We start from the raw sequence: 27,863 nt of genomic DNA, 5'->3' as shown, positions 1-27,863 counted from the left end.
TGTTGTATGGGCTCTGTCTTGTTTGTACAGGACCAAACACACTGTGCCTTTCACCATAATTTAGGGCAGAATTGGTTATTTAGGGCCTGTTTACATGATGAGGTAATGTGCTCTTCAGGGGTGTGATTTCTAAAGCACACTTTGGTGTTGCACATTAATTGGTCATTGTAGACCCTACTGGTGCACACTAAATATTCCCATTGGGCTTTAATGTGATGCTGTTTGTACAGCACTATGTTAAAGTACAACGCAGTATCTACACTGACCAATTACTGTGCACATTAGAAATTACACTTTAGAAGAACATAAGTGCGCTTTAGAAGTCACACCCCTGTAGAATGCATTACCTTCTCCCCCCCACTGTAGACAAGCCCTTAGTTGAAAAAAGATGCACAAATTGTGTATTCCTGCAGATACTAAGGGCTTGTTGACATGGGAGAATAGCCCCCACTAACTGTTCAGTATTAGCTCCCGCTGGGGACATACTTATTCTGCACTAAGAGTACCTTTTGTCCACTTCCAAAGCTAAACCACACTAATGGCTGGTCTACACAACAGTTAGGTTGACATAAAGCAGTTTACATCAACCTAATTATGTCCGTGTCTACACTACAGCCTGCCCTTCACCACTGTAAGTGCCCTACTACATCAACATAACTCCACCTCCACAAGAGGTGTTGGTGTAATTAGGGCAACACAGTGTCTATGTAGACACTGCATCCCTTACCTTGGCTGTCATGTCAATTGATAAGAAATCTGGGCAGCTAGAGCCCACCTGACCTGCACTCTCCTGGAGGGCTGGGTGGCTGGACACTGCTCCCAACTGGGAGTGGGGGGGGAGAATGGACCTCACTCCCTGCTAGGAACCAGGTGAGAAGCCTGGGTGACTTTGGAGCTGGGAGCAGGGCCGTCCTGTCAATTTCATGGTTCACCAATTGACAAGGCTGCCTGGCTCCCCTTAGGGAGTGGGGGGAGGGGCCAAGAAGCCAGGGCAGCTGCAGGAGCCTGTGGGGCAGCTGGGCTCCTGGTAGGGAGCTGCCAGTGGAGTTGAGAGACAGGGCTCTCAGCTTCCCACAGTGCCCCTCTTAGGTGGTGGAAGTATTCCTGGTAAGGACATGCACCACTGAACCAAGGAGGAAGGTAGTGTGGAAATGTACTGCCATAGCTGTACATCGACCTAATATAGGTTGATTTATGTTTTCTAGTGTCGACATACCTTACATGTCTGTGTGTGCAATAAGTATCTTCTAGTGCAGAAAAGCTATTGCCTTTTGAATGCAGACCCTAGCTTATTTTGCACTAATTTTTCTGTATAGACAAGTCCTAATGTACCACCTGATAAGCTGATCTGCAGTGGTAGGTTTTTTTTAATTTAACAATATTATTAGCATTGGGTTATATAATTGAATCACAAATCAAACTTATTAGTAATCTATTTTTGTTCAGCTCCTGTTACAAATAAGTATCTTATTACATAGGACACAAGTTACAAAAGTGGTTTAATTTTAAAACAAGCAACATTTAGAAAATAGCAGCTGGTATCCAGGAAAAATACAGTGGTTGGTGGGATTGTGATATCAGAAGTGCTTCCTCTGCTTGTCCTTCAGCCGTAATGGCATACTTCAGGTCTGAAAAGGACATACTTTCCAGCGGAAGGCAGCATTTAGGAGGAGATAGACATGCAAATTTAAGCTAAAGGCTCTTGGAAAGAGGCAAATTCAAAATCAACTTGTGTACCATTATAAACTCAACATGTAAAGAGTTATTAATGTGTAGGTGGTTTCTCAGTTCCACAAATGCTATTAACTTTTTGATTAAGGTAGGATTTACTATCATTTGTTTTTCTTGTAGCTATAATGATCCAGTATTTTATGAAGAATGTAAAACAGAATATTTGAAGCAAAGGGAAGAATTCAGAGCAACTGGAATTCGTACTAAACAAAAACAGAAGCTTCCTACAAGCATGTAGCTAAATCCTAAAATGAAGTTTGGAAATTCACTTCAATTATCGACACATACTTCTATCTGGTGGAATAAATTAATGGAACAAGCAGAGATTTAATTTTTGTTTAAAAAAAATCAATTTGTCTTTGAGGCAGGATTTGACTGAAATAAATATAGCTCATGTTGTATTTTGTGTATTGGGAATAAACAACTTTTTATGAGTGAATCCAAAATAACTAGAATATATTGACATGCTCAGTTCCAGGGGCTGGAAGAACTCTCATGTAGTGTATTTTGAGAAAAAAGTTGTTAGAACACTCCATTCTTACTGAACTTTCTCCTGGATTACCCTCCCTCTACTAATATTCCTCTCTGTAGAATTTAGATTTTTTTTAATCAAAGGAAGACATTTTGCCTCTGTTTTACGCATGGTAATAAATTCCAGCCAATGTCTCTGTAAAAGAACAATTTATGGTGTGCCTTTATCACTTAACATTGCCACAGCAGGCTGTACAACAAAACACTGTAGATGTATGAACCAATTAAGTACAGAATATTTTTTCAAGCCTATCTTGGAAAAAGTGCCCTCTCCCAGCAACTGTTCAAACACAATATATTTAAAATTCTACTTGTGACTAATTTAACTATGATCAAATGGATTTTAATGTCTCTGCCTGTTTGATTACTCAGCTAAAGTTTACCCTGTGTGTGATAATTTCTACCGCAGTGAATTATATTATCATTAAAAGGAGTATGTAATATAACTAAAAGTATAATCAGGCCCATACAGAGCACTGGTAACTTTCTGCTCCTGCAAGCATGCCATCTCGATCTTCATTACAATCTCATCTGCCCAATTTTAGAGCTAGGGCTACTGCTCCATTACTCATGAGCCCTATAGAGTAGAGTTTCCCCTGCTCAGGAAGCTCATGTCTTAAGGAAACCACATTCAGAGACAGATGGAATGCAGCTGAGACACTGGCAAGAGACTAGTTTAAGGAAAAGGTGTTCTCCATGTGAGATTTTTGTTGTAAAAGCTGGATTGTGAGAAAAGCCTTTGGGAAGAGAGGAAAAGGAACAAGAACATACTAGGCTGAAGAAGTCTCCAGGAGAGAGAGAAGGCAAGAAGTATAATGGGAATTTTAACCATCATTTAAACAAAGAAAGGGCAGATTTAATGCCTCAAACAAGCTGAGACTAGAAGGTAAAAAAGGGTGGTAGAGAAGAGCCAACAAGAGTCAGTAGGGTTTACTTTGAAGTTTGCATGATGGAATGAAGGGTCCTGCCAGGCGGTGTTACTCTTTCATTCATTTTTCAACTCAGCGTTTACAGCTGGAAGAGAAGATGTTAGTATAAGATATGGCTTCACAGAATAATAAAATAGCTGCCACAATCTGAAATTGGTCTCAGAAAAACTTAGATCAAGACCAAGAACATTGCTGTCTTGGGAAGGGGGAGGGTGTTTATGAAGGGTCAAAACAGCTGCAATTAATTTAGTATCCTTCCTCCACTACCTTCCTGTTTCAAAAGAGGTGATAATGCTTATATGATTAAAAACCCAGTTTACATAGTGGAATTGAGTTGCTGCACTTGCAAAATTATTATGGATCGTAGTGGTAAGTAAGCAACAAAACGACTTGTATAAAGAACGAATCTATGGATAAGACAGGGGTCTAGTAATAAACCAAGGAAATGAAAGTGATAGACAAAGCCAGAATTGGTTCTAGATATCTTAGGTAGCATTTTCTTTCTGTTTGAAGGAAAAAAAACCCTACAAACGTGTGTTAGTTAAAAAGATAAAACTCTAAACAGCGGTGTCCTCTGTAAGCATTACTGGGCAGTTTGTCCTTTGTAAATAATCGGCTTTTTGAAGCATACATTTCTTATAGCAGGAGACTTGCATGCGCTATTCAAAACACTGAGAACATTTCAGGTGAACAAAATTACTTGAGTAAACAAGGCTTCAGGAAGTTTCTATTGCTTTTCTCCCATTGAAGAGATTTGTATTTAGTTTTTGCCTGTCAGTATCTTTTATCACCACAAAGTATGGGTTGCTCCAGAATTCTGAAATGGAAAGTCGTCTTGGTCATATGCTCCCTTGAAATTTGGAAAATGTGTACACCTTAAATTATATGTAGAAATTACAATGCTGTCCTTATGAAGTCTATTACTTGTTTAGTGTGTATCTGAATATACTTTATATAGCCACTCATAGAACTCATGTCACTATATCCAGTAAGTGGCTGTATTTTATTAAATTAACTATGAAACAGCATCTTAAACTCCCAACCACAAGTTTAGTAGTGTGTTTGTCACTGTCCTTCTGAAATTAACAGGAAGGAAACAACTTTAGATTTGAATCAGTATAAAAATGTGACTGCTATAGTATTACTAGTGCTTGTAAATTGTGTTTGAATGGTGACAGTATTAGCTTGATGCCTTACATCTTTTAAATATAAGGCAGTTTTTTGTCCTTATCAGGAATCCGGGAGGGAGAGGGGTGCATTTTAAAATCAGCTGTCCTAAAAAGTTTCAACATCTTAAACATAGCAGAGGCTGCCATGTAAACTCTCTAATAGATGTCATGATGTTTTTCCTAAACAGATTGTGTATAAATGCACTCTAGCGGAATTCATGCAGGTAAATCTTTGTGTTTTGAAAACATAGCAGCTAAGTTGAAACACACAATATAAAGCATTAAACTGAAGAAAGGAGATTAATTCTAATGTCAGGTAGTTCAGTATAAGTTTGGAGTATGTCAACTCAGGGGGACTTAAACCAGGGTGAGATCAGAATCAGGTCCAATATGTTCCAAAACTTGGCCTAATGAGGAGTTATGAAGATTTTAAATTTTAACACTTTTTGCAGCACCTACAACACTTTGCGTTTATAGAATTTGGATACTTGATTGCAGCTCTATAGTTACATCTCTTTTGATGTGAGCTATATACAGTAATTAATACCAACAGAGTAACAGCAGTGCACTCAATGGAACTATGCTGACTTGGTCTTATCCTATGGTTTACTTTCTTTTGCCTACATCTCTGAAGTACACTACAGAAGGTCTGTACATCACTGAAGGGACAATGTAGCTGTACCCTCTTTCATATTCTACATAAAGATAGAAGTGTGTGGGAGATTCAGATTCCTCCTTTCACAGTGGAAGATTTGGTTGTATGCTTTTCCAACATGTTAATTCCACTTAGTAAACTTTGCTTAAGAGGTCATAGGGCTACCTTAAAATAAAAGAGGTAACCACACCAACCATGTCAAATAAGAGCTTTTTTTGAGCACTTATGGCAGAGAGATGCAAGCCTCCACTACAGTAAGGGGTTAGGTTGAAATCCCATTGGGATGGCTTGAGGAGTAAGTAGGTACCACATGTTCTGGGGCATTCTTTATGATCAGTGTGAAGTTACCAGTGAGATATACGGTACACCCAGTAGGCAGATCAGTAAGGTTTAATGTATAAGGATTTCTTAGCTAGTTCCATACAAAGCCCAAAATTAATCATCATCTCACACTCACTAGACCCAAAGGGTTGTGTTCACTCAAGAGGCTGTATATAGCAATGGCTTACTGCAGGAGCCCTGCCAGGGGATCAGGCCAACAGCAGCTCCTGTGGAATCAGGTGGCGATGAAGCATGCCCCCTCATCTGGGTGATGACTTTTTATACTTTTCTGTACACATTGTCCTTTTATTTGCTTATCTTGGGTGATAGTTTTATGTTTGCTTTCTCTGTACTTCATTGTTAATACTCACTACATATTTATATTCTGACCATGATAATTGGAGCAAAACAGCATCTGGTAGTAGAAGAGGGGGTGGAAAAGAACATGCCTCAATGTAAAATGTATAAACTGTTGTTCATCTTTATCTATATGCAATTCTAAACTAAAACTATTTGCTGTGTTGTATAAAACCCACACTATTTACTATCTGATGTGGTGCGGAGAAACAGATACCACAAGGTTACCTAGCACTCTGTTGGTCTCTCCCAATTGTAAAAAGCAGTCAGGCTGTGGAGGCTAGGCCTCAAACAGTGGTCAAACAACTAATTAGGTGTCAGGCAACTCAGGCCAAGCTAGTGGCGTCCACCACCACCACACATCAGGAAAGATAGAGTTAATTTTTGCCTTTGAAAGGTTCCCCCACTCCATTACCCTCACCATAGGCAATTGTTGCATTTTGCCTCTCCAAAGCCCCTCAGTGCTATTCCAAGCATCAAATGTTATGGATTAACTGGAGACCCACTTTCAGTACTTCTGCCTCTCCCACTTTCTTCCCCTCACCCCACCTAGTAGCCTTCCAGACTGCTCAGTTCCTGCTGGCCCAGGAAGAACTCAACAGGCAAAGGAGCAAATTTCAGGCTCTGTGTGTAGCAGCATCGTTCCTGCCCCCAGAGAGCCCATTCCACTATTTAAAGCTTAACATAACTGCTTATCAGTCAATGAAATGGGAGGGGTTGGATCTGATTCAGTTTTAATGGAAGGTGAACATATTAAAATGTTTAAACATTAAGGCTGAAGTGAAGAATTTTTGTCTAGCGTGCTCTCTTCCCCCATCCTACACTCACTCAGCAGTGAATCACCACCTACCAGGAAGTAAGGCAAAAAAACTGTCATTCAACAAGGTAGATCGATATAGTTAGATGTCTCTTTTCCCCCCTCCAGACTTTGCCTACCTGCAATAGAAGCAGGGAGCAATGCCACAGCCCTCCTGCTCCTTTTCCCCCCCCACAGTTCCTGTTTGAAGACTCAAAGCAGAAAGAATGGAACAGATTCAGAAACGATTCAAGCACTCAGGCTCCTCAGGCCAGATACTTCTCAGTGGAATGGGTAGAAAAAGCATGCTTCCTCCTCAACTTAAAGGAGCCCCCTGAGTTGTTCACACCACCAGTACTGGTAAGTGTGCACCTTATTTCTTCCACCCCCAAAATTGTAACTTTAACCTCTCATGTTTCAATTTATACAGGCATGTTTGCCTTCCACATGCTGCTGGTCTGAGCAACACAAACAGTTGCATTTACTCATCAAAAAATATTGTCCTTCAAGTAAAACCTGAGGTTTTTTTTAGTATATGATCCCCCATCTTGCTTGCCCAAAACCCTTAACTGAATTGGGGTTTCTCTCCATAACTAAGTTTACTAGATCTACAAAACAGCAGTAGTATTAAAGAATCAAAGCTGTGTAAGATCTTCATACAAACATTGATCAGTATTTGTAACAAAACTGTTCCCTGCTTTATGTTTATGAGTGAGAGTGATTTTAGTTTGTATTTGTACTATGCCTTGAAAACAAAGGGACTATCAACTTAAAGGGTTTTTTTTTAAACCTACTATTGTCACAACCACCACCAAGCTTATTGTAATTGGAAAACATGAGAAAAAACATCTGTTCATTTTATACGTTTGACAGCATGTTAGAGGAAGCTAGTTGGGTGCTTCACTTTTCTTCCCTCCTTGGCATGGATATTTCACACAGCAGCAAGAGAGGAGAATATCACAGTCAGTAAACAGTTAGCATACAAGGTTCTGAAACTATTTTTACCTTTTAAATTTAAAATGGAGAGTGCCTCTAAGTTTATACTATTCCAGTTTTAATGATTGGTTAAAAAAAGTTGGGAATTAAGTGACTTTCCAGATATTCAGTACGCAGTTAGCTTGCCTTTTGCTCTTGATAGAAAAAGCAAAACAAATCATGTTTATGCCAGAATGCTGTGTTTTTCTAAGAAAAATTCAATATTCAATAGCATTTTCCTAATACTTCCATTAAGGATAAGTAGAGCTGTGAGAGACAGTAATGGCCAGTTCATATGGGACATGACATTTTAAACACTTGGAATTTGAATGTTCAAAAAGTCTTGTTTTTACTTTCAATTCACTTTTCCTTTTTTCAGAGGAATTTTCACTTTTCTGTTTTGTGGGGATTTTTGTTTTCTATAGCCACTTATGTTGATCAGCTAGACTGAATTTTGAACTTTCTTATACAAAAAAAACCTACAGCCATTCCTTACCTCATTATGGCATGAGCATGCAATTTGTGACATGTCCATACAAACCTTTTATTTTTGAAAATGGGAAAAAAAAATTCTTAAACCATAAAAAGCAAGATTCAAATTGCTCTTCTTAGGGCAAGTCTACACTAGAAGTGCTACAACAGTATAACTGCACTGATGCCGCTGTAGTGTGTCTGGTGAAGACACTGTGTGCTGATGGTAAAGCGCACTCCTGTTGGCATAATTACTCCCCGTGTGAGAGGCGGAAGCTGTGTCAGTGGGAGAGAATTTCCTGCTGGCATAGGGCTGATCTGGACATCGCTTCAATCACTGTAACTTGTGTTGCTAAACAGGGTGTCTTTCACACCCCTGAGCGATGTAAATTTGATTGACAAGTGGTATTTAGACCTGCCCTTAGTCAAGATTTGATTGTAGACTTTAAGTCCAACAAATGCATTGCCACTTCAAAAACTGGCTAGTTCCCAAATGACTCCAAACCCAGGGTTTTCCTTTTCAAGGGTTATGGTATGGCTACTTGTTGCAATTACTGGACTTGAAATCCTTCCTTCAGCAAGCCGTACCGTCTCATCTGTCAGAATCCAGCAATCTCCCTTCCGTGAGTGCTGCTTTCTCTTGCTGTCATCTCCCTCAGTACATACCCGTAGCAGAGGCCAACGCCCAGGGACTTCCTTGAATGGAGAACAGAGTAGCTTCATGCTGAAGTGCAGCCTGACTGTTTACAAAAGGTGAACAATAGAACAAGATTGGAAAGGGGCACTTTTGGAAGAGGGGAGGGAGAACCCCCACTACCTCCATGTGCCCAGTAGACTACTCCTCCACATGTCAGAACCATTGGTGGAGGTGTACACTCTTCTTAAGGGCTATGAAAGGGTACCTAGAATCTAATCTTTTATATTTTCATTGATTTGTGGTCATTCAAATTCTTTCCTGCTTTGCACACAATCTAAAAATAAGGAATTCGATAGCAACAAAGAAAACAGCTGTGCTTGTCAGAGCCTAAAAGGAGATTTATAAGTGAAGTCCATTTCAAACAAAAATAAATTTATTTAAAATTTTACATAACAGGATTCCTTCCTTGCATAATTCCAAATGTTAATCAGGTTGATGTCTGTTGAATACATTGAACTTACCAAAAATCTTTGTAATCAAGGGAATAGACCCAGTAAATTACATTAGAATTAGATACAATACAGTCTATGCAGCCACATGAGAAATAGTTTCTGCTGCTTTGTTATTACACAGGTAGTTGGTTCTATCAACTAAAGCCTAGTGACTTGGATTTGTTTTATGCATATTGGGGTTTGTTCTATTACTTTGCAAGAGCTTGTACTCCCTTGAGTCAGCCGTGTTCATTGGTCAGAACAAATTCCAGCATCTGACACCATTTCCATTAATCACAGACAAGCCAGGATACGTGAGCAAGATAACAGAAAGATAAAAACAGTATCTGGTGAATGGTAGGCGTATTATTTACGTACGCTATTCACTAACACAGTAGAGGACATAAAGACATTCTTTTGACTTCAACATACACAAAACTCCAATACATGAAAAGGAAATGAACATCACATGAAGCACTGACTGCACAGGGAAGGAAAAAAGTGGAACCACAAGTCACGTAGTGCTCAAGTTCCATCACACTTTTATAGTGCATCATTGATATGGCTGCATTACAGATTCATAACTTTTCCACAGAAGTTATTGGAACTTTTTTATATTTTACTGCTTTACTGTTGTGAAACCCATTTTTTCTTTACACTGACCTTAAGTTGGACCTCTGAATTTGGATGCTTGTTTACTGTATATAGGGAACAATCAACAAGACTAATAATTTTACCACCAATTAAAGAACTTTATATTCACTGAGAGTATGAAATATCTAATGTAGCATTTTCCTCCTAAGTATTGTACATTCCAACCATTTCATTGTAAGCCTGGTATATGAAGGCAAATAATGCTAACACCGCTCTACTAAATAGTGAGATTTGTAACTGCCTAGAAGTGACCTTGATTTAAAGAGAAATACATCTTTATACCGGTCACCCACATACATCAGTACTTGGACACACTTTTATAGAGCTGGCAGCTACCATTTGAAACATTTTAATTTTTGACAAAAGATTAAAAACCCAATTGACATGGTACAGTCATGTATTTCAAACACTTATACTTAACATCTGATCTGCTCAAATTAAGGCTTCTGAATGTTCTTGTGATAAACAAAAAAAGTTGGTGGCCATAGAAACCGTACAGTGAAAGTGAAGATTTTGGTGATGTACAAAGGAGGCACACAAAGATCATTGCATTTTGGTTAGGGTGATTCTATAACAGGCACCAATGTGCATAGAATGCAATTCATTTCCTTTTTGTGAGTAGAGAAAAACAAAAACTATGTCCAGGAATTATAGCTTTCAGCATCATCTCTTTATGATCTTTAAATACTTACAATAAGGCCAAAATAAAGATGCAGTCTAAACAGTGCATCCTAGCAGTTTTGGTTTACACCTGTTACATAAACATTTTTTTTTTTTTTGGAGGAGGTGGGCGGGTGGGGGAACCAAACAAACCTATAAATCTCACCTTTTCTTCCTGGCATATATCACACATTTTAAATCCAGTGACTGTTCCTGAACCAGAGGGGGAAAAACAACATTCCAATTCCATTATTTACCTGAGAGTTCTAAATCTGAAAGACATTTCTGTCAGAGGTAAGCTCACAGCTTTTAGAAGTTTCTAACACAGGATACCAAATGCCTTTATAAGCAGTGTTATGTACATACAGCAACTGAAATGCAGAGCTGGATTATTTTGATTTATTCCAAGATTTAAATATTCAGTCTGTGTAATCTTTGCAAGTGTGCATAATTTTTGGTATAAGAGAACCGAGCATTTAGGGCCTGATTCTGGTTTGCTTACACCTATATTACCAGTATAGATCCTTTGACTTACTCCTGATTTACAGCAGTGAGCAATTAGAAGCTCTGTCTTGGAACAAGACAAAAGAAGTTACCTCCACATTTCAGATAGTTACTTTTCTGTTTAAAAATTTATAGCACTCGTGCCTATTCAGAACCAGCCCGTCTCTCAAGAGCTAATTAGCTCTTGTGCATGCAGTTTTGATTACACTGATCCAGGTAATTTATTGGATAGTTTGACGATGCCTTATTTTTTATTTCCCAAAACATTGCATCATTGGGTTTTGGAGGGCTTGGAAATACCCAAGAATTATCTTCCAAAGAGCTCTTTCCGTAGGAGTTTTGTTCATGACAGGTTGTGCCACCAAAAGGGATGGGTCTCTCATCTGTCCATGACTGGAGATTTGCCCGTTCAGACAGGATTTTTACATCTCTTGGGAGAGGGGGAGCTATGGCATTGCAGAGAAGTTTGTCACTTTGTGAAAGAGAGATGTTTTTGAAGACTGCCCCAGAAGAAGTCAAATACAACTTTGTGAGGTCCTTCTCCACGTCTTCAACACACTGTACTGGTGCACACGTAGAAGCTGAATAGAGAAGACAACTAAATGTCATTCTTAATTTATGTAACGAGGATACAGTATATATACACATTCACAAATGTACTGTATCTAGTGTAACAGGACAAGAGTTTTCAGCTAATGGATCCCTAATCCTGCTTCTGAGTGCACATTAATTCATTAACTTGAGTTAACACAATCTCTATTCAAATATATTTGACAAGTTCCACCATAATTCCTGAAACAGCACTCTCTCAAAAAACCAAATCAACTAGTTCCAACATAGGTGTAGGAGGAACAGGTGAATCTTTGGGAGTTTGGTGAGGCTAATAGAGAGTGCTGCACCAGATGACCTAAACAGGCTGAGAGGAATGCCTATGTTTCACAAAGGCCCTTTTTCTGGCCTTGGAATCTATGAATCCTGCTGGTCTGCAAATAATCCTATTTCACTGTCTCTTAATGAGCTGCCTCCTCCTGCTGCCAGGTCCTGAACTCCCCCCCTCAGTGCATGAAGCAGCAATGGGGAGAGGGCATGGAGCTCACTGCTTCTCTGCTGAAGAGCCGACTGCTTTGCTGGCCCACTGCTCAAGGACAAGAAGGTGAAGATGACCTTTTGAAAACAGGCAACTATCCTAAAGTGGAAAAGAGGCTCGCCACATGTTGGGGGAATATGTGACAGGGAGTGGGCAAGGCTAAATTGCCTATACTACATATATTTCTCTTTAGCATTTACTACAAATTTATGAGGATTCGTAAATGAGGATTGTCAATTGGATCCTACAGGTTAAGCAATCCACATCCGATAATGAATCTTGAATATAAAAGCTATGAATCTTGAATATAAAATTATTCATAACTACAGCGCTCATAAGGCACAAACACAAGAGTCGGTGCTCTTGCAGCAGGACGTAACAGCACACTGCCAGGGAAAGTGAAAAAAATGGTGACCAATTAGCAAAGTTCAGTAAAAAGCACTTTCCAATGGCTGGTTTGTCACATCTGGAAAATATATTAGAAAATTTGTGACTCACCCCATTTGTGTTGATAGGTGTAAAAAGCAGTGCTTGAGCTGCAAGCTATTCATAGGTACAAGGACAAATGGCAACCACATACTGTACTTCAAATGCTGTGAATACTGGGATTGCTGAAGCTTTAGGACAGATGAGGCACTATTCACTCATAACCGTAGAAAGGAAGTATATTATTACTCCTTGGATACTTCTAGTTAAATTGAACCTTCTAATAGCATGGCTGCTCATCTCAAAAAGTGTGGAACAGTGCAAACTGTCTATTGAGACTAACAATCTGGGTTATAATTAGTTAATACAAATTTCAGGATCAATATTTCTAATGTTCAACCGGAAAGTACTTTAACATTTTAATAAAATGATCCAAGTTTCTATACTTTAAGATTAAGATTATTTGACAAGGGAAGATCTCAGGGCCACTTAGGCAGCCCTGTCCTACTACTGAGAGTAGGTTACATACACAACATATACTATCTGTTTGTTTTGTAGGAGTGGGTATGCCCAGTCAGGACTGGTATTCGGTTGTATTAGGTGCTCTACAAACAAAAACTGCGCAGAGACTATTGTTTTGTTGAGGATCTTGCTATACTTTGCTTATAAGTGTGTATACATACATGTGCACACAAGCAAAGAGAGCAATACTCACATTGAAGGAAATGGCCTACTGGAGAACTAAATGAAATTATGTGGATGAAAAAATGCATTAAAAAAAAAAAATCAGTGCATTTTATTGGGGCTTCTGTATGATGACAGAGCCTCAGTAGTCTGAAGCTAGTTCAGGCCAGAAAGAAGTGGTTGAACTACTGAGATAAATTCTGAGGAAAATTTTTATGTTTGCACAGAGAGCATTCTAAGTTACAGCTATGAAAGAGAAACGTTCCATTTCCTCATACCTTTGACATGTTGTAGAGAACTGAATAGTAAACAGGATAAGTTTGCTGTGGTCAAGATTTGACCAACTATATCAGCCAAGCAACAACTCAATACAGGAACAGACTGTCAGTTTTTTCTGAGACAGCAACTCCATTATGCAGGAACATTTTTGCTTCTAACCACTTCAAACAGCTAACGCATGTCAATTCAAACAGCTTCCTAGGGTGACTCTGTTTCAACATTTAAGAGTCATATAATGCCCAATTCATGCAAGGAGCTACAACATTATATAATCTTCAATCTTAAATGTACTCATGCTCTATTTATGTTAAGGTACTGTAAAGCATCAGAAAACACCTTAGTTTCTTTTTGTTTTTCCATCCACCATCATAGATAGTTACAAAGATTTCCAAAATGCTTCAAGAAGCCATGAGCTTCTTTTCATGACTAGTGTCTTGTATATGGATTAATGGAATCCACATACAGGTTACACATGACATTCTGTTGGCAAGATTAACATGTAGCAACAATTATTTTGAACTCTAAAATTGCTTACCCTCTCCATTTCTCTGAGGAGAATGAACCATGGTGTTGAAAAGTAAAAGGCTTTCTGAAACAAAATGCCTCACTGCAGTTATAGAACTAACGTCAAAGTGTTCAAAAATGGAACTTAGAATAGTGAGTGAAACACTGTGGGAAGGAGAGGAAGTTCTTTCTACCCTTGCCCATTACTACTTAAACAATATGCAGTAGACCTTGACTCATTAATTTTTCCCAAAACATTCCAGATTCTACCAGCCTTTTCCATAATAATGTGCCTATTTGGGAAAAAAACTATTCTATATGTGTGAAACATTCTGAAAATACAGAGGTCCTTATAAGAAGAAAGCAGAGAAAGCAATTCAATTCTTTGATATCATCATAGGTTTTCAGTTATATATATTCACAATCCAGCCACCTTTACATCACCTGTTTTACTTCCCCAATTTGTGACTCAAGTCAACCCTAACATATGCAAGGATATCATTTTAGAAGGTCATGGAATATTTAGACACAATTGTTAAAGTGAGGATCCTGTTTATCTTAACTCTAGAAGTTTCTTTTATGATCATGTCATCATGACCCCTAAAAGCCAAATTCACATTTAGAAGGAGGAGATGAGGATTGCTCTAACACAGTTAGTAGGCAAACTTATTTTCTTCCATGAATAATTCAAGACATGGTTTAAATCAAGGTTATACTCTGCATGTAAATGATGCAGGTGCATCATGACTGAACTGCATTAATATGAGACATAGATGAATCACGTAAGCCAAGTCCAGCTTTACTCTGTTGCAAGCTTCCAGTCTTAAAGCCTGATGCTTGTATGTACCAATGACCATGGGCAAAGAAACTTACAGTATAAACCTGGCAAAAATCCACACAGCCCAACAGACCAATTTATAATGATGCGTCCTATATCCCTTGATGCACAATTCCACTATTGACTACAGAAAATACTGCTGCAATGAATTATCCAGTGGAGAAGTGCATTATTAGCACTTCTGCAAATATGAGAAACAACAGCTGCAGAACCAGCACAGCACAGTAAATGCATGCTTCCCTACACCACCACTACACAACCCTCGCCAAAACAGACTTCTTAGGGCTAGAGAATTATTCAGAGTCCGGGCAATCCTTGATTTCTCTTCTGAAATTGGATGTCAAAAGTATCAGTACTGAAACTTTACAATGTAGACAGACATTCAGTAGGAATTGGACTAAAGCTACCAATTCCTTTTCTAGAACATCTCAGATAGTGATCAGTCAGTCACAGATGAGGACCAAATTCAAACTGCTGACCTAGAGGTGAATGCCATTATCAGTTTCTTGAGCCATCCAATTCTGTTTTAGCAATGAAGTGTTCCTCTAACATTTAGCCTTTTGGAACTGTCATCTGAACTTTTGATCCGTTTATATCTTTTATCAAAGAAAAGCATCATCAGATGCCATCATCAAATTATCAAACATACCATACCCAAGTGACTGTTGCTTATCCTATTTGTTACCTACATTTTGAATTTCCTACCCAGTGAAAACAGGGATGTTGCTACTCATTAACTGAACATTATCTTCTTTAGCTTTCAATCATTAGATCACAGGTGACAGTGCCAAATATCCATCTCTTATAAAACCCCTGCATTGGAAGGAAATATTACAGGAGTTGAAATAGAAATAATTTCAGTCATTAATGTATAAAATCTGCACTAAACCCAGAGCAATGGAAATGACCAATTTTTGTCAAATGTTTTTAATTTGCTGAAGGCAAACCAGCTTTACAGCATCAATATTTTGATGTACAGGGAATGTCATCTTCTGGTGTTTTATCTGACTAGGAGATAAAAGTTTTATGACTGTTTTCATCATTAAAGAAAAATTATAGCTACAGGGAAAGAGTTTAAAATCTTTTCCTGAATTTTGAAATGCTACCAAAATGCTTTATATATTTACTCTTAAAGTAAGAGAATGCATTTGAAAAGTGAAATCCTTGTTTTTTGTTTAATATGAAGTACTTGTGGTAAAAGGTCAAATATGAGTAAACTTAACACCTCAGCCTTGTACACATCAGCGACACTTGACTGAGAAAAAAGCCACAAGGGGAACAGAATACAGTACTGAAGAAAAAACACATCAGCAACACCTTTATGTGTGAAGCTGACCAGTATGAGACAGAAGCCAAAGCAGTAAATGGGTAGGCAGGAACTACAATACACTCTGGCTTATCAACTTCAATTGATAAGATTTTGATAAGATATGATAGCTAGTTTCGCTTTAAAATGGTATAGGTTGGATCAGAGGTTTGTACTTGTAAGACTTATTCCTGCAAACATTGACTTGCCTTTCTTGGTTGCAATTGGGGTTGTTTTCAGTTTTCGTAGAACCTCAGCTTGCACTTCAGTCACCAGATGTAAATTAGACATTTCCCTCTTCAGTTCCCAGTATGCTTGCTGCACATTTTCACTGAAATACATATTAAAAAGTTAAATGTCTGCTTCCCTTGCAACTGCCCACCCTGACTCTATTGTAATTCTTAAGATTAACACTGAAAACATTAACCCTGAACAAAGACTTTTTTGCTTAATGAATCTATTCTCTTTTCAGTTTTACTAAAGAATCATTTCAATCTGACATTGCCAATGGACGGTATAGACAGTAAGTCAGAAACCCCGATTGGTTATCCGGCTCTTAATCCTGTGCATACAAGTACTTAAAACACTGAACTAAAGCAATAATTTCAAACTCTCCAAATGGAAAAGTAAGAATATTCCGCTAGTTTCACATCTGAAAAATAAGTGACAATCCTGATACAAAAGCAGTACCCCCTGAGAAATTTGAACTGAGGCTGGTTTTATTTTTAATACACACAATGGATACTATGAAGTAGATGTGGTAAAGAATCAAATATGAATTGCTTTGTTTGTGATTTAGCAAATTTTACCACACACACTTTATTAACATAATATTACAGATCACGTTAATGGATCTACAGTATTAGTCAAAAACGAAGTGTCTGATATTTCAAACTTGGTATTTTAGTCTTCACACCACTCAGTTTGCCACAGAAAATTCAGATTAATTAGGTACTTGATGCCCAAATTGCTGAACACATACCCAGGCCAAATTAAAATAATGCATTACATTGCTTTATGTCTCACTAGGCTGTCTCATGCTGTTAAGTATAAATCAGTGTGACAAGACAGTATAAGGTACCAAGGACCAGTTCTCATTTTTGGTGGTGGACAGAGAAGGGGTGATGGAGTGGGCACAGGTACAGCAGTTTTGTCCTATAAAGGTTTCTGTTATTTCAGGCAGTTGTTACCTGTTTAAGTCATCATGGATAATTAGCAAGTCAGATTTTGCCAAGAAATAGTTATGAGAATGTCTAAGCAAACAAAATATCAATTATGAAGTGCTATTTATTAATCTACACAAGAAGATTATTCAGGCTCCAGAGTATTTTTCCAATATTTAATAGTTGCTGAAGAAGGTACACTTAGTGCCCTGCTGAACCACATTATTTCAGAGCATACTACTATGAACCAGATTTTCAGAAATGCTCAGCACCCACAACTGGGGCCAGATTTTCAAGAGAATTCAGTTTCTGTTTATGCAAGTACATGGAGTGACTATTTTCAAAGACTGCTCAGTACCTTGCAGCTCTTATTGAGAACAATAAGAGCAGCTAAGACTCAACCTTGTTTAAAAACCTGTCCCTGTAATTTCAAATGGAATCATTAGATAGAAGCATGAATGAGCCTACACATATTGAACAGCAACTGTATATCAACTACCATTTTGACAGCCCTACTGCAATATTTTTAAATATGCATTCACTGTTACCTTTGATGTAGAGGCACTTGGCTACTATTGTTTTAATCAGTCAACTGCTGGCTATAGAAAACCCTCAGCTTTTTTTTTTAAATTAAGAATCCTGCTCTAACAAAATCCTTGGATCCCCACAAGTTGCTTAGAAAGGAAACTACACCATTAATGTTTAAAATTTGATTCTTTCAAAACAGAGTATGGCCATAAATATCACTTAACAGTAAATATGCACATATACAAACCTATTTGTGGAGTTAATTATTTTTTGTATTAATTATCATAGCACCTAAGTCATGGATGGAGACCCCAATTGCACTAGATGATATACAAAAATCCCTGTTATACTGAATTTATGAATCCACATTCAAAATTGCTTTATAGATGTGACAGCACAATAGTTTTCACTTCAGCTCTAAGATTGTTGGGCATCAGTGGTGTCAGCAGGTATGAAATTAATGTTATCGACACATTTGCACTGAGAGCAAAAAAGCTTATCTTAAATTTGTGGATATCTACTGCAGAATCTGTGGGACACCTGAAAACTCAAACTAATTAACTATCTCAAGTTTGTTAAACCTTTTTTTTTTTTTTTTTTTTTTTAAACAGAGGACAACAAATCAAATTTATGCTTCACTTATGTGGATGCTCTCAATCTTGAAAATGAGACTGGTTCAACCATTCTACCAAACAAGAACTATGCAGTCTCCAAGTTACATAAAACATAAAACCAGCTCCAAATCTGCCACAGACTAAAAGTAAAATATTCAGAAGTGCCTAAATGACTTAGGAGTTTAAATCCCATTTTCAAAAGTGACTTAAAAGCTTGAGTCTCATTTGAAAGTCTATGGGACTTTGAACTGCCTATCACTTTTGAAAATGGAACTTAAGTGCTTTTGAAATTTTACACCATATGTACAATTTTCCTCCAGATGAGAATGTGCAACATGGAACTTTGCATGTATTGATTAACTATTTAATTACTACAAATAGTTTCTTCATGGTTATTAAGGATTCTATATATCCAGATTGTAAATTGTAATTACTAAGTAACTGTACTGATATATATAAACACAGACACACACACTTATTTTAATCTTCTCAGATGTGTTAATTGTTTAAACACAAAAAATGTAATCCACTAACTACACATAAATCCCATTACTGCAATATCTTAAAAATATATTAACTACAAACATACATGAAATACTACAGCTTATTTTACTAAAATGTTCATCCCACCAATAAAATTATCCATCACTATACAATCCTTTTACAAATACTACTTGGAAAGCTCTTAGCACCAACATAACTGTTTAAGTCTTCAGCAAACTGGATATGCAAACCAGGTATTATATTAAATCACAGAAGATTTTGCAAGTTGTTGATAAGTGTGAAATAATTAAGTCACAAAAAATTAGTTAACCCCATGTCCTCCCCTAGTAAACAATAAGGTTGTTTGCGACAGTAAACGTTTTACACAGAACCTGTCTAAGTGTGAAGAGAGAGTTGCTGACTGCTCTGTACAGTTCTGTATATTCAATATGCATTACAAATAGTTACTCACATTACAATATAAAACCACATTGTACATGTGCTAATTCATATAAAGGGCTGCTACCTGCTTTTTAAAAAACAAATTTACTAAACTGAAGGACAGATCTCAAGATAAAGTAGTTAACACCTCTATTGTCAGACATGCAAGATTGACTATCAGGCTGCAATTGGAACAACATGAAAGAAGTGTTTGCTATGTGACCACTTTAAGATGAAGTTGAGTAGCAGGAATTTAGATACTGTGCACGCTATATTAGTTGTACTAAAAATACTATAGAACAAATTAAAGGAACACCCATAGCACTACTCATTCTTTAAAATATGTTTCCTTCCCCCTCTCAGATGGCAAAGCAACAACAAGATATAACTCCATAACAATTTCTTATTAGTAAGTACTATTCCCCCCTCTTGTGGAAAACAATGTAAGTACACAAATTGGGTATGTGGGGATGAGAGTTACAAATAAGTTCACAAATGTATGGGTATAACCACTACATTCCTTTAAGCTTAAGTATTTTCTTTAAATGGCATTTTCAAAAGTATTTTTGAACTTCCCCATACTGCAATCCCTGTAGTCAAGCAGGATAACAATTGATCAGATTACAATACAAACATGATTATGGAGCACAGATGTTTTGGGGCTATTCAGACATTTTTCAAGAGGACTCCCATGTATTTTTGTCAAGTGAATAGAAGGGATAAATTGTAACATCTTCCTTATTTCCTGTTTGTTGAAGGCATGCAGCACAGCACTGATCACTGGAAGCAAGGTTAGGGTGGGTCACTGCATTCTCCACCTCTGCTTCCATCTTCTAAGAAGTCAGCTTGAAGATATTTAAGTGTTGTACATTATATGAGAAAAGGTAAATTGCAACTGGGAGCACATTCACAAACAGCTATTTCTGCAGTACAAGGGAAAACCTTCAATCTCAGAAGCTACAGTACTACTTGCAGGACCCAACTCCTTCCCATTAGCAGCTGCAAATTTCCTTTACCATTCAAGCCTCTTCTAGTGTCTGCTAATGTCTCTCAGCTGTTGGAGAAGAGTAGATAGGAAAGTCAGGAACTATGTTAATTAAGGTCTTATGCCCTTGTCATCTACAGGTTGCATTACTCCAACTCACTATAAGGGACAAGCCACAAAGGCCATTTAAGCTTCAGCCAATGCAAAATGCAGCGGGCCACATGCTTAAGTGGAGTAGGTCCCCATCACTACATTACACTTGTGATTCATTAATTTGTGGTAACTTGCATCTCTTTCTTGGAATGATGCAAGGTGTTAATCTTTTAAATCCTAGATTAGTTTGGAGTCTAGCTATCTGAGAATCTTCTACATGCTTCATTTCACTACTGTTAAAATATGTGAGAACTTCCAGATGTAAAACTGGAAAAATGTCTGACCTTAAGGTGCTGCATGAGACTCATTTTTTTGCTCAAAAGTTTGTTTCACCTTCTTATAAAACTGTGGAGATTAAGACCAAGACCAAGTGGCAAGTTATGGTGGTTAATGGAGGGGTGGCTATTTTTGCTCCACAATATGCTCAGCTCTGCCTGATGTTTTTAGTTTACATAATGTGCTCAGATGACACAGCATTTTGCACATAATTGATATCACCACTAGAAGCATTTAGTTTACTCTTACCTCTGATCACAGCTTCCTTTTCTCACCCTGATATCAGTGTGGCTTTTCAGGTGTTGTTCACTCTATCCTTTTCAACTGGGTTGAACAAGCAGCTAAATTCTCCAGTATGCTCTTCTCCTGCTTGAATGCTACTTCTCCCTTTTAAGTTTTTGGTGGAGACTTTACACTTTCCAAGATAGAGCACCACACAGCTGATTTCTTGATCCTTTATCTTCTACCTTCACCACCACTTCTATGTGGCTTCACACAACTATGGTCTACTGACTCACATTCCAATGCCTCATCTCCCATCTGCTTTTCTTCAATGGCTTCTAACTACAACTGAATACTCCAAAAACTGAAGTACTTAATCCCGTATCATGACTCCACTATTATTCTCAAATAAAAAGGAAACATTGCTCTCAAGCCCAGAAATTTTGGCATTATCCTTAACACAAGACCCTCTCCCATCTCCCTTATCTCCAAGTCCCTATCACCATCTCCAGAATTAGTCTTTACCTCCACCTTGCCTCTACTGACTTCCTTTTTCTTGACTTGATCACATCTGTAACACTGTTGGCTTCCCTTGTCCTGATGTGTGTTTTAGTACCCCTGCTCTGCACCTTTATTTCCATTCAGACTCACCATCTCCCACTACTGGTAAAGCGGTAAGGTGCGTTGAGGTGACTTGGCCCTCCATCTAAATCGTAAACCTCTCTTCTAGGGATAAGCAAAAGTCTACACAAAACAGAAGTGCAAGTCTTGTCATCCTCTATTGTGGGCTTCTGGTTCTCTTCAAGATCACTATTCTTTCCTTTATGGTTGGGATTTAGTCCTTGGCCCCTTAATGCAAGGGCTCTCCTCATCACAGAAGTTGGATCACAGTCCACTCAGTCCTTCCATCCTCTCCCCAGGGTTAAGTAGTCCAGGACTCCAACAACATACTTTCTCCCCTTCACACAGGAGATCTTCAAAGCCCATTCACTAGGAGCACAACCAATCCTTTACCCTTCGTCAGGATTACCCACTCAGAGGCACAAGAGAAAGGTGAAGGGGAACATGTTCCCAACCTCTATGCCAGGCTTCAGCTTCAAGGACCCAACTAGTGAAACAGCCATCTGCTCCAAGTGCATCCATCCACATCACTGTTTCTTTGAGGCTACTTCCTGCATGTCTCAAGTAGCACTTCCGTTAGGCCTTTACCAGCTCAGGCCTGTGTCCTGCTTCTGCAGCCACCCCTTCCTGGGGATTTCCCACTCCTCTTCTGGCTAAGTCCTTCACAAGTCTTTTGTCTTATCACTGTGGATGAACTCATCCAAAACTTTTCTCAAATCCTGATGTATCTCAGTCTAAGAGGAACACAGTCTCTTTTCTAGAAGGTTCCTCTTTCAGCCTAGTCACCCAACCCTAGTCATGTGACTCGTCCTGATCACATGTTCCCTCCACCAGATGTTTCACCTGAGGACACCCCAGTCCTATGAATCAGAAGAAATCAGACAAAAGTAGAGCTGGGCCCAGTGCATTTAAAGGGCCAGCTCACTCCATGATAGTGTCCCAAGTTGGCTGTTCAATACCAAAGAAAAAAGGAATGGCAACTCCTGGTCACTAAACATAAAGGAATCCAGATATACTATTAGGATATATGGTCCTACTTTCCACATCTTATCTTCCACCACATTTAGTCTTGAAGCTGCTACCAAAGCAAACTCAAAATCACAATACAAGTTTGCAAAAAACTCTCCAAACATTGGCTACACAATCTTTCTGACATTACAGCCTTATCTACTCCCTTACTCCCTCAAATCAACTTCTCATTTTGCACGTCTGTTCACTCAGTTTATATTTGGGTGTTGGATCTCTAATTTGTACTGACCCACCTCCATTTCTCTTACGCTTCTGACTCTACTACAGTCAACGATGAAAAAAAAACAAAAAACTCTTAACTATTTTTTAAAAACTGCCTATTAAATCTGGTGTTTAATTTGTGTGATCTGGACACAAGCCAGAAGATTTAGCCCAGGGGTTCTCAAACATTTTTTTCTGGGATCCCCTTTGAAAATATTTCAGCCTGTGACAACCTCCCCAAAAAGTTACAATCCCCACCATGCCACCCTCAGCCATGCCATGCCATCCTTACTTCTGCACTGCTGCTTCAGGCAGCACTGCCTTCAGAGCACCCAGCCAGCAACCGCTGCTCTCCAGCCACCCAGCTCTGAAGGGCTCTGGCTGTCAGCCATGCACAGGGCTGACAGCCGCAGCCATGGCGTGTGTGGGGGCTGACAGCTCACGGCTCCCCCACAATAATCTCGTGACCCCTTGAGGAGGTCCCAATCCCCAGTTTGAGAACCCCTGATTTAGCCACTGTCTTCTCTGTCTTAGAGCTCTTCACATCAGTAGATTTAACTTCATTGTCATTTATCAACATGAATAAAAATAATACATTTTGTCAAATGTCAAGTTCGTTTGAGTTGGTAACTATTTATACAGTGAGCTACCTTGGTTGAATTAGCATATTATTCAAATAAGTTCACTCACAGAACCATCTGCCCACACCAGCTCAATGTATCATTTCTAAATCAAACACACACTAACAACAAAATGAAACATGGAAGAGCCACATGATCTTCATACCTCTGAATGTTTTGTTTCTGGGAAAGGTCTCCATTTAACAGATTTAGTTCCTGAGCCTGGTCCTGAAAAGAAAAAAAAGCAAACAGTTAACTTTATCTAGCAGCCAAAACCTCTGAAACAAAAGCAGAGTCAATTTTGTGGCATCTAATATTACGAGTATGAGGGTCTTCAGTTTCATTAGCTGATGTACTTTGGGAAGGGAAGAAGAGATTGATGAGAAATTGATGTGCCATTTTACAATGGAAAATTTGTAAAATTCACAAAAGTTTCCTACATAAATTGTGGTTATCTGAATTAATGTTTGACCAACAAGAGGGTCAAATTCTATGTTGAGAAAATGAGTGAAATGCAACAGTACTATCCCACACTGTGAATGTTTCAGAAAGTTATGGAATCTAGAGATTTTCTTGTAAGAAGTTTCACACAAAATGCTCATCTAGACAGAAAAAGACAAATCCAGAGCCTCATTAACATTATTTCTGTGAGAACAAACCAACCACAAAACTGATAACTAAATAGTCTCGGCTATACTTGCAGGCACTATCTTTTAATATATCAAGTTTCCACAAAACAAGTAAACTGAAGTGTTTCAACCAGATTATACTCTATCAGAATTTGCAGATTAAAATCAGTGGGATTTGTGCTGCTACATCACCTAGGTACTTTGGAAAATCCCACTTTTAGGTACCTAAGTATTGGTTTAAAGATCCTAATTTTGGACATCTGCATTTGAAAATTCTGGCTTCTGTATAAAAAGTTCACAACTTATTGAAAGTCTAAATGACTTTTTTCTATTAACATTGAATCAATTTTGTTTTCATGTGACAAGATTTCATCCCCCTAAATATTTTAAGAAGAAAAATAGATGTTGCATAAGATAAATGTACTTCCTGTAGTGTTTCAGGTAGCAGGGCCTTAATTTTTAACATTTTGTTTTTTCCTGTAGCAGTTTCATAAAATTCAAGTAGGCTACCCTACACAGAGTGGCATTAAAAACAGCATTTATAATTTAGTTCATTGTTAAATATAATCTAAAGTCATAAGAGCAAAAACTTTTAAATTAGATTTAAAAAGCTTCAACCAAACTTAAATCAATAATTTAAAATCACTCCACTGTGTCAAAAGTTGACCTTCTCCAGTGATGCTGGTTGAAGAGTTTAAAAGATTCTCCCAGAAAGGAGCCTTCTACTGGAAGGGATTAAACAAAATCTCAAGCTAAAATAGTGATGAACAAGCGCCAAAATAAAGCTTTTTTGGATCTTACCGGTGCTTTTACCATGCCTTCTCTTTTGATAGGTATTTACTTTATTTTGGCCTTTTCCATTCAGTATATCCAAATATTCTCATCCTACCTTCGTTTCTAAATATCAGGGCTGGTAGCTTATGGAACTGGTATTTAATTTTAGTTCTGGCAAACATGCTATTGATTGTCACTGTGGCTTTAAGAGGACCCACTGTATTATTAGAATAGCTTTTAATTGATGCAGGTTGAATATCCCATACACTGAAGATGCAAAACTGAAACAAGAATATCTAGAATACTAAAAATATACAAATGACAACCAGAACGCCACAATAGCATTAAAAAGAGAAATGGCTGCTAGGTTTTAAACTGTTTGCTAAACTGGTCTTTGTATCCAGAAATCCCACAGCTCTCTCAATATTTCACCTGGCAATGTCATTTTCCTCCTCCTCCAAAGATTACTGCTCACTTGCAAGACATTCAGTCTTATAGTGCTATAAAAATAGTGACTGTAAGTTAGTGTAAATTAAATTTGTTGGTCTTTAAAAGTGCCACAGAACTCGTGCTGTTTTTACTAGTTTAAAAGCTTGCTCATATGTGCCTCCTATCTTGATCTGTCAGTGGATTTGACGGGAAGATTCTTGTATTTCTTCTTTAAGACAAAACAGTTACCATAACATAATTGATTTAACAGAGTTCTGTGCACCATCTACACAAACCTTGCCTCTCAGCATGCATCACACAACCAATAAATACCCATTATTTGAATAGCCATTATTCAATCTGGAGGTCTCAAAAACATTTTCAACAAAATAGTTGGTTGGTAATTTTTTTTAAATGTATTAAGTTAATCAGAAAAGGCACCTACAATAAAACAGGGTTACTTACCAGTAACTGTTGTTCTTCGAGATGTGTTGCTCATATCCATTCCAATTAGGTGTGTGCGCGCCCCTTGCACAGATTCCCGGAACCTTTTTCCTTAGCACACCCGCAGGGCCGGGTACGGCGCCCCCTGGAGTGCCGTGCTCATGTCGCGGTATATAGGGCACTCCCGGCCTCACGGGTCCCCAGTCCCTTCTTTCTGCCGACTCCGGCAGCGGGGACGGAGGGTGGGTTTGGAATGGATATGAGCAACGCATCTCGAAGAACAACAGTTACTGGTAAGTAACCCTGTTTTCTATCTTCGAGTGATTGCTCATATGCATTCCAATTAGGTGATTAAGTAGCCATACCCTTGGCGGCGGGTAGGAGTCACTGGCGAGCAGCTCTATTCAGCACGGCTTTGCAGACTGCTGCATCCTCCCTCGCCTGTTCAACAATGGCGTAGTGGGTCGTAAAGGTGTGCACCGACGACCAGGTCGCTGCTCTGCAGATGTCTTGCAGAGGCACGCCCTCTAGGAGGGCCGCAGATGAAGCCTGGGCTCTGGTCGAATGCGCCTTCACGGGACCTGGCAGGGGCACTCCCGCCCGTTCATAACAGGTCTTAATACAGGTTACGATCCATGATGAGATTCGCTGGGTGGAGACGGGAGAGCCCTTCATCCGCCATCTGCCACTGCTACGAACAATTGCGTGGATTTTCGGAAGGGCCTGGTTCTCTCCAAGTAGTATGCCAGGGCCCGTCTGACATCCAGTGAGTGCCACCTCCGCTCATCTGCCGACCCATGCGGTTTAGGGAAAAACACAGGGAGGAAGATGTCTTGATTATAGTGGAACTGGGAGACTACCTTGGGCAGGAAGGCTGGGTGGGGTCACAGCCTGACCTTATCTTTATAGAAAACAGTGTATGGGGGCTCCAATGTCAATGCTCTTATTTCGGAGACCCTTCTGGCCGAAGTAATGGCCACCAGGAAGGTTACCTTCCAAGAAAGGACCAATAGGGAACATGTGGCCATGGGCTCGAAGGGAGGTCCTGTCAGTATGGAAAGGACCAGGTTTAAATCCCAGGGAGGGATGGGGTCCCGAACCTGTGGAAACACCCTCTCAACCCCCTTAAGGAACCTGATAGACATGGGGTGAGAAAAAAGGGAACGCCCCTCCGTCGGCTGATGGAACGCCGAGATGGCCGCCAGGTGTACCTTCAGGGAGGCCAAGGCTAGGCCTTGGATCTTAAGGCGCAGAAGGTATTCCAGAACCACCTGTATGGGTGAGCTGTCTGGGGAGATACCCTTGGCCTCTGCCCAACCAGTAAAGTGCCTCCACTTTGCCTGGTATGTCACCTGTGTGGAGGGTTTCCTGCTACCCAGCAGAATGTGTTGGACCTGTAAGGAGCAGGCTCTTTCTCCCTCTGTCAGCCAGAGAGTCTCCAGGCCGTCAGATGGAGGGAGTCCAGGTCCGGGTGCAGCAAGCGCCCCTGGTCCTGGGAAAGCAGGTCGTATCGCCTGGGGAGCGTGATTGGAGTGGTGATGGAGAGGTTGAGCAGCGTACTGTACCAGTACTGCTTCGGCCACACTGGGGCAATCAGGATAATGTTCGCTCTGTCCCTCTTGATTTTGAACAGGACATGAGGGAGGAGCGGAATGGGGGGAAATGCATACATCAGGCCCCCCACCCATTCTATTAGGAAAGCGTCGGACAGGGATCATCCTCCTCGGACATTTTCTTAAGGGGTAGGCCTAGATTATTGGCTACCCTCTTAAGGAGGTCCTGATGCACCCGAAAATCAAAAAGGGGCGACTTATGATCCCTCGAGGTCCCTTCCTCTGGGGATGACGAGGAGGATAAGGGAGTGGGCCTGTAGAGGGACCCTCCTCCGGGTCAGACTCCGCTTTGGAGGGAGCATGCGGAGCTGGCTGAATTGGGGGTGGTGGAGGCTGAACCACCCCCGAATGGAGCGACTCCACCCCTTGGGTCGGATGGGTACTCCATGGACCCCAGTATGGCCCCTGCCTTGGGGCCAACCCGGAATGGGGTACTGAAAGGCCTCCCCATGTCGGTCACGGTGGCCCGAGTCCGCGGACCGCTTCTTACAGCCCTTAGGCAGGGAGCAGCTTTGTGAAGAAGAGGAGGTTGAGACGTGTCTACGCCTGCGGCACCATCTGGAGAAAGACCAGCTAGAGGAGCTGGACCTCCTATGTCTATAGCATGACCTCTTATAGTGCCGCTTGCCACCT

General features: G+C 39.5%; 2 protein-coding genes across 4 annotated transcripts in view; one reads left to right on the top strand and one right to left on the bottom strand.

Moving 5' to 3' along the window:
* The window catches only part of CMC1 (C-X9-C motif containing 1), a 55,893-nt gene extending 53,723 nt beyond the window's left edge, over positions 1 to 2,170 (top strand). For both annotated transcript variants that reach the window (XM_067561877.1, XM_067561876.1), the window contains one exon: positions 1,852 to 2,170. In XM_067561877.1, the coding sequence (XP_067417978.1) occupies positions 1,852 to 1,969 (118 nt within the window). In that variant the 3' untranslated portion in view covers positions 1,970 to 2,170. The remainder of the gene's footprint in view (positions 1 to 1,851) is intronic.
* Positions 2,171 to 8,987: 6,817 nt separating this feature from the next.
* AZI2 (5-azacytidine induced 2) overlaps positions 8,988 to 27,863 on the bottom strand; it is a 45,100-nt gene continuing 26,224 nt past the window's right edge. For both annotated transcript variants that reach the window (XM_067561873.1, XM_067561874.1), the window contains exons 6-8: positions 23,508 to 23,569; positions 16,215 to 16,336; positions 8,988 to 11,462 (exon numbers count right to left, since the gene is read on the bottom strand). In XM_067561873.1, the coding sequence (XP_067417974.1) occupies positions 11,059 to 11,462; positions 16,215 to 16,336; positions 23,508 to 23,569 (588 nt within the window). In that variant the 3' untranslated portion in view covers positions 8,988 to 11,058. The remainder of the gene's footprint in view (positions 11,463 to 16,214; positions 16,337 to 23,507; positions 23,570 to 27,863) is intronic.

This window comes from Emydura macquarii, unplaced genomic scaffold (genome assembly GCF_026122565.2).
Source record: "Emydura macquarii macquarii isolate MOO-44397 ecotype Brisbane River unplaced genomic scaffold, CSIRO-AGI_Emac_v2 contig_2422, whole genome shotgun sequence".
NCBI classification, from domain to species: domain Eukaryota; kingdom Metazoa; phylum Chordata; order Testudines; family Chelidae; genus Emydura; species Emydura macquarii.
This window is presented reverse-complemented; position numbering and strand designations above follow the sequence as displayed.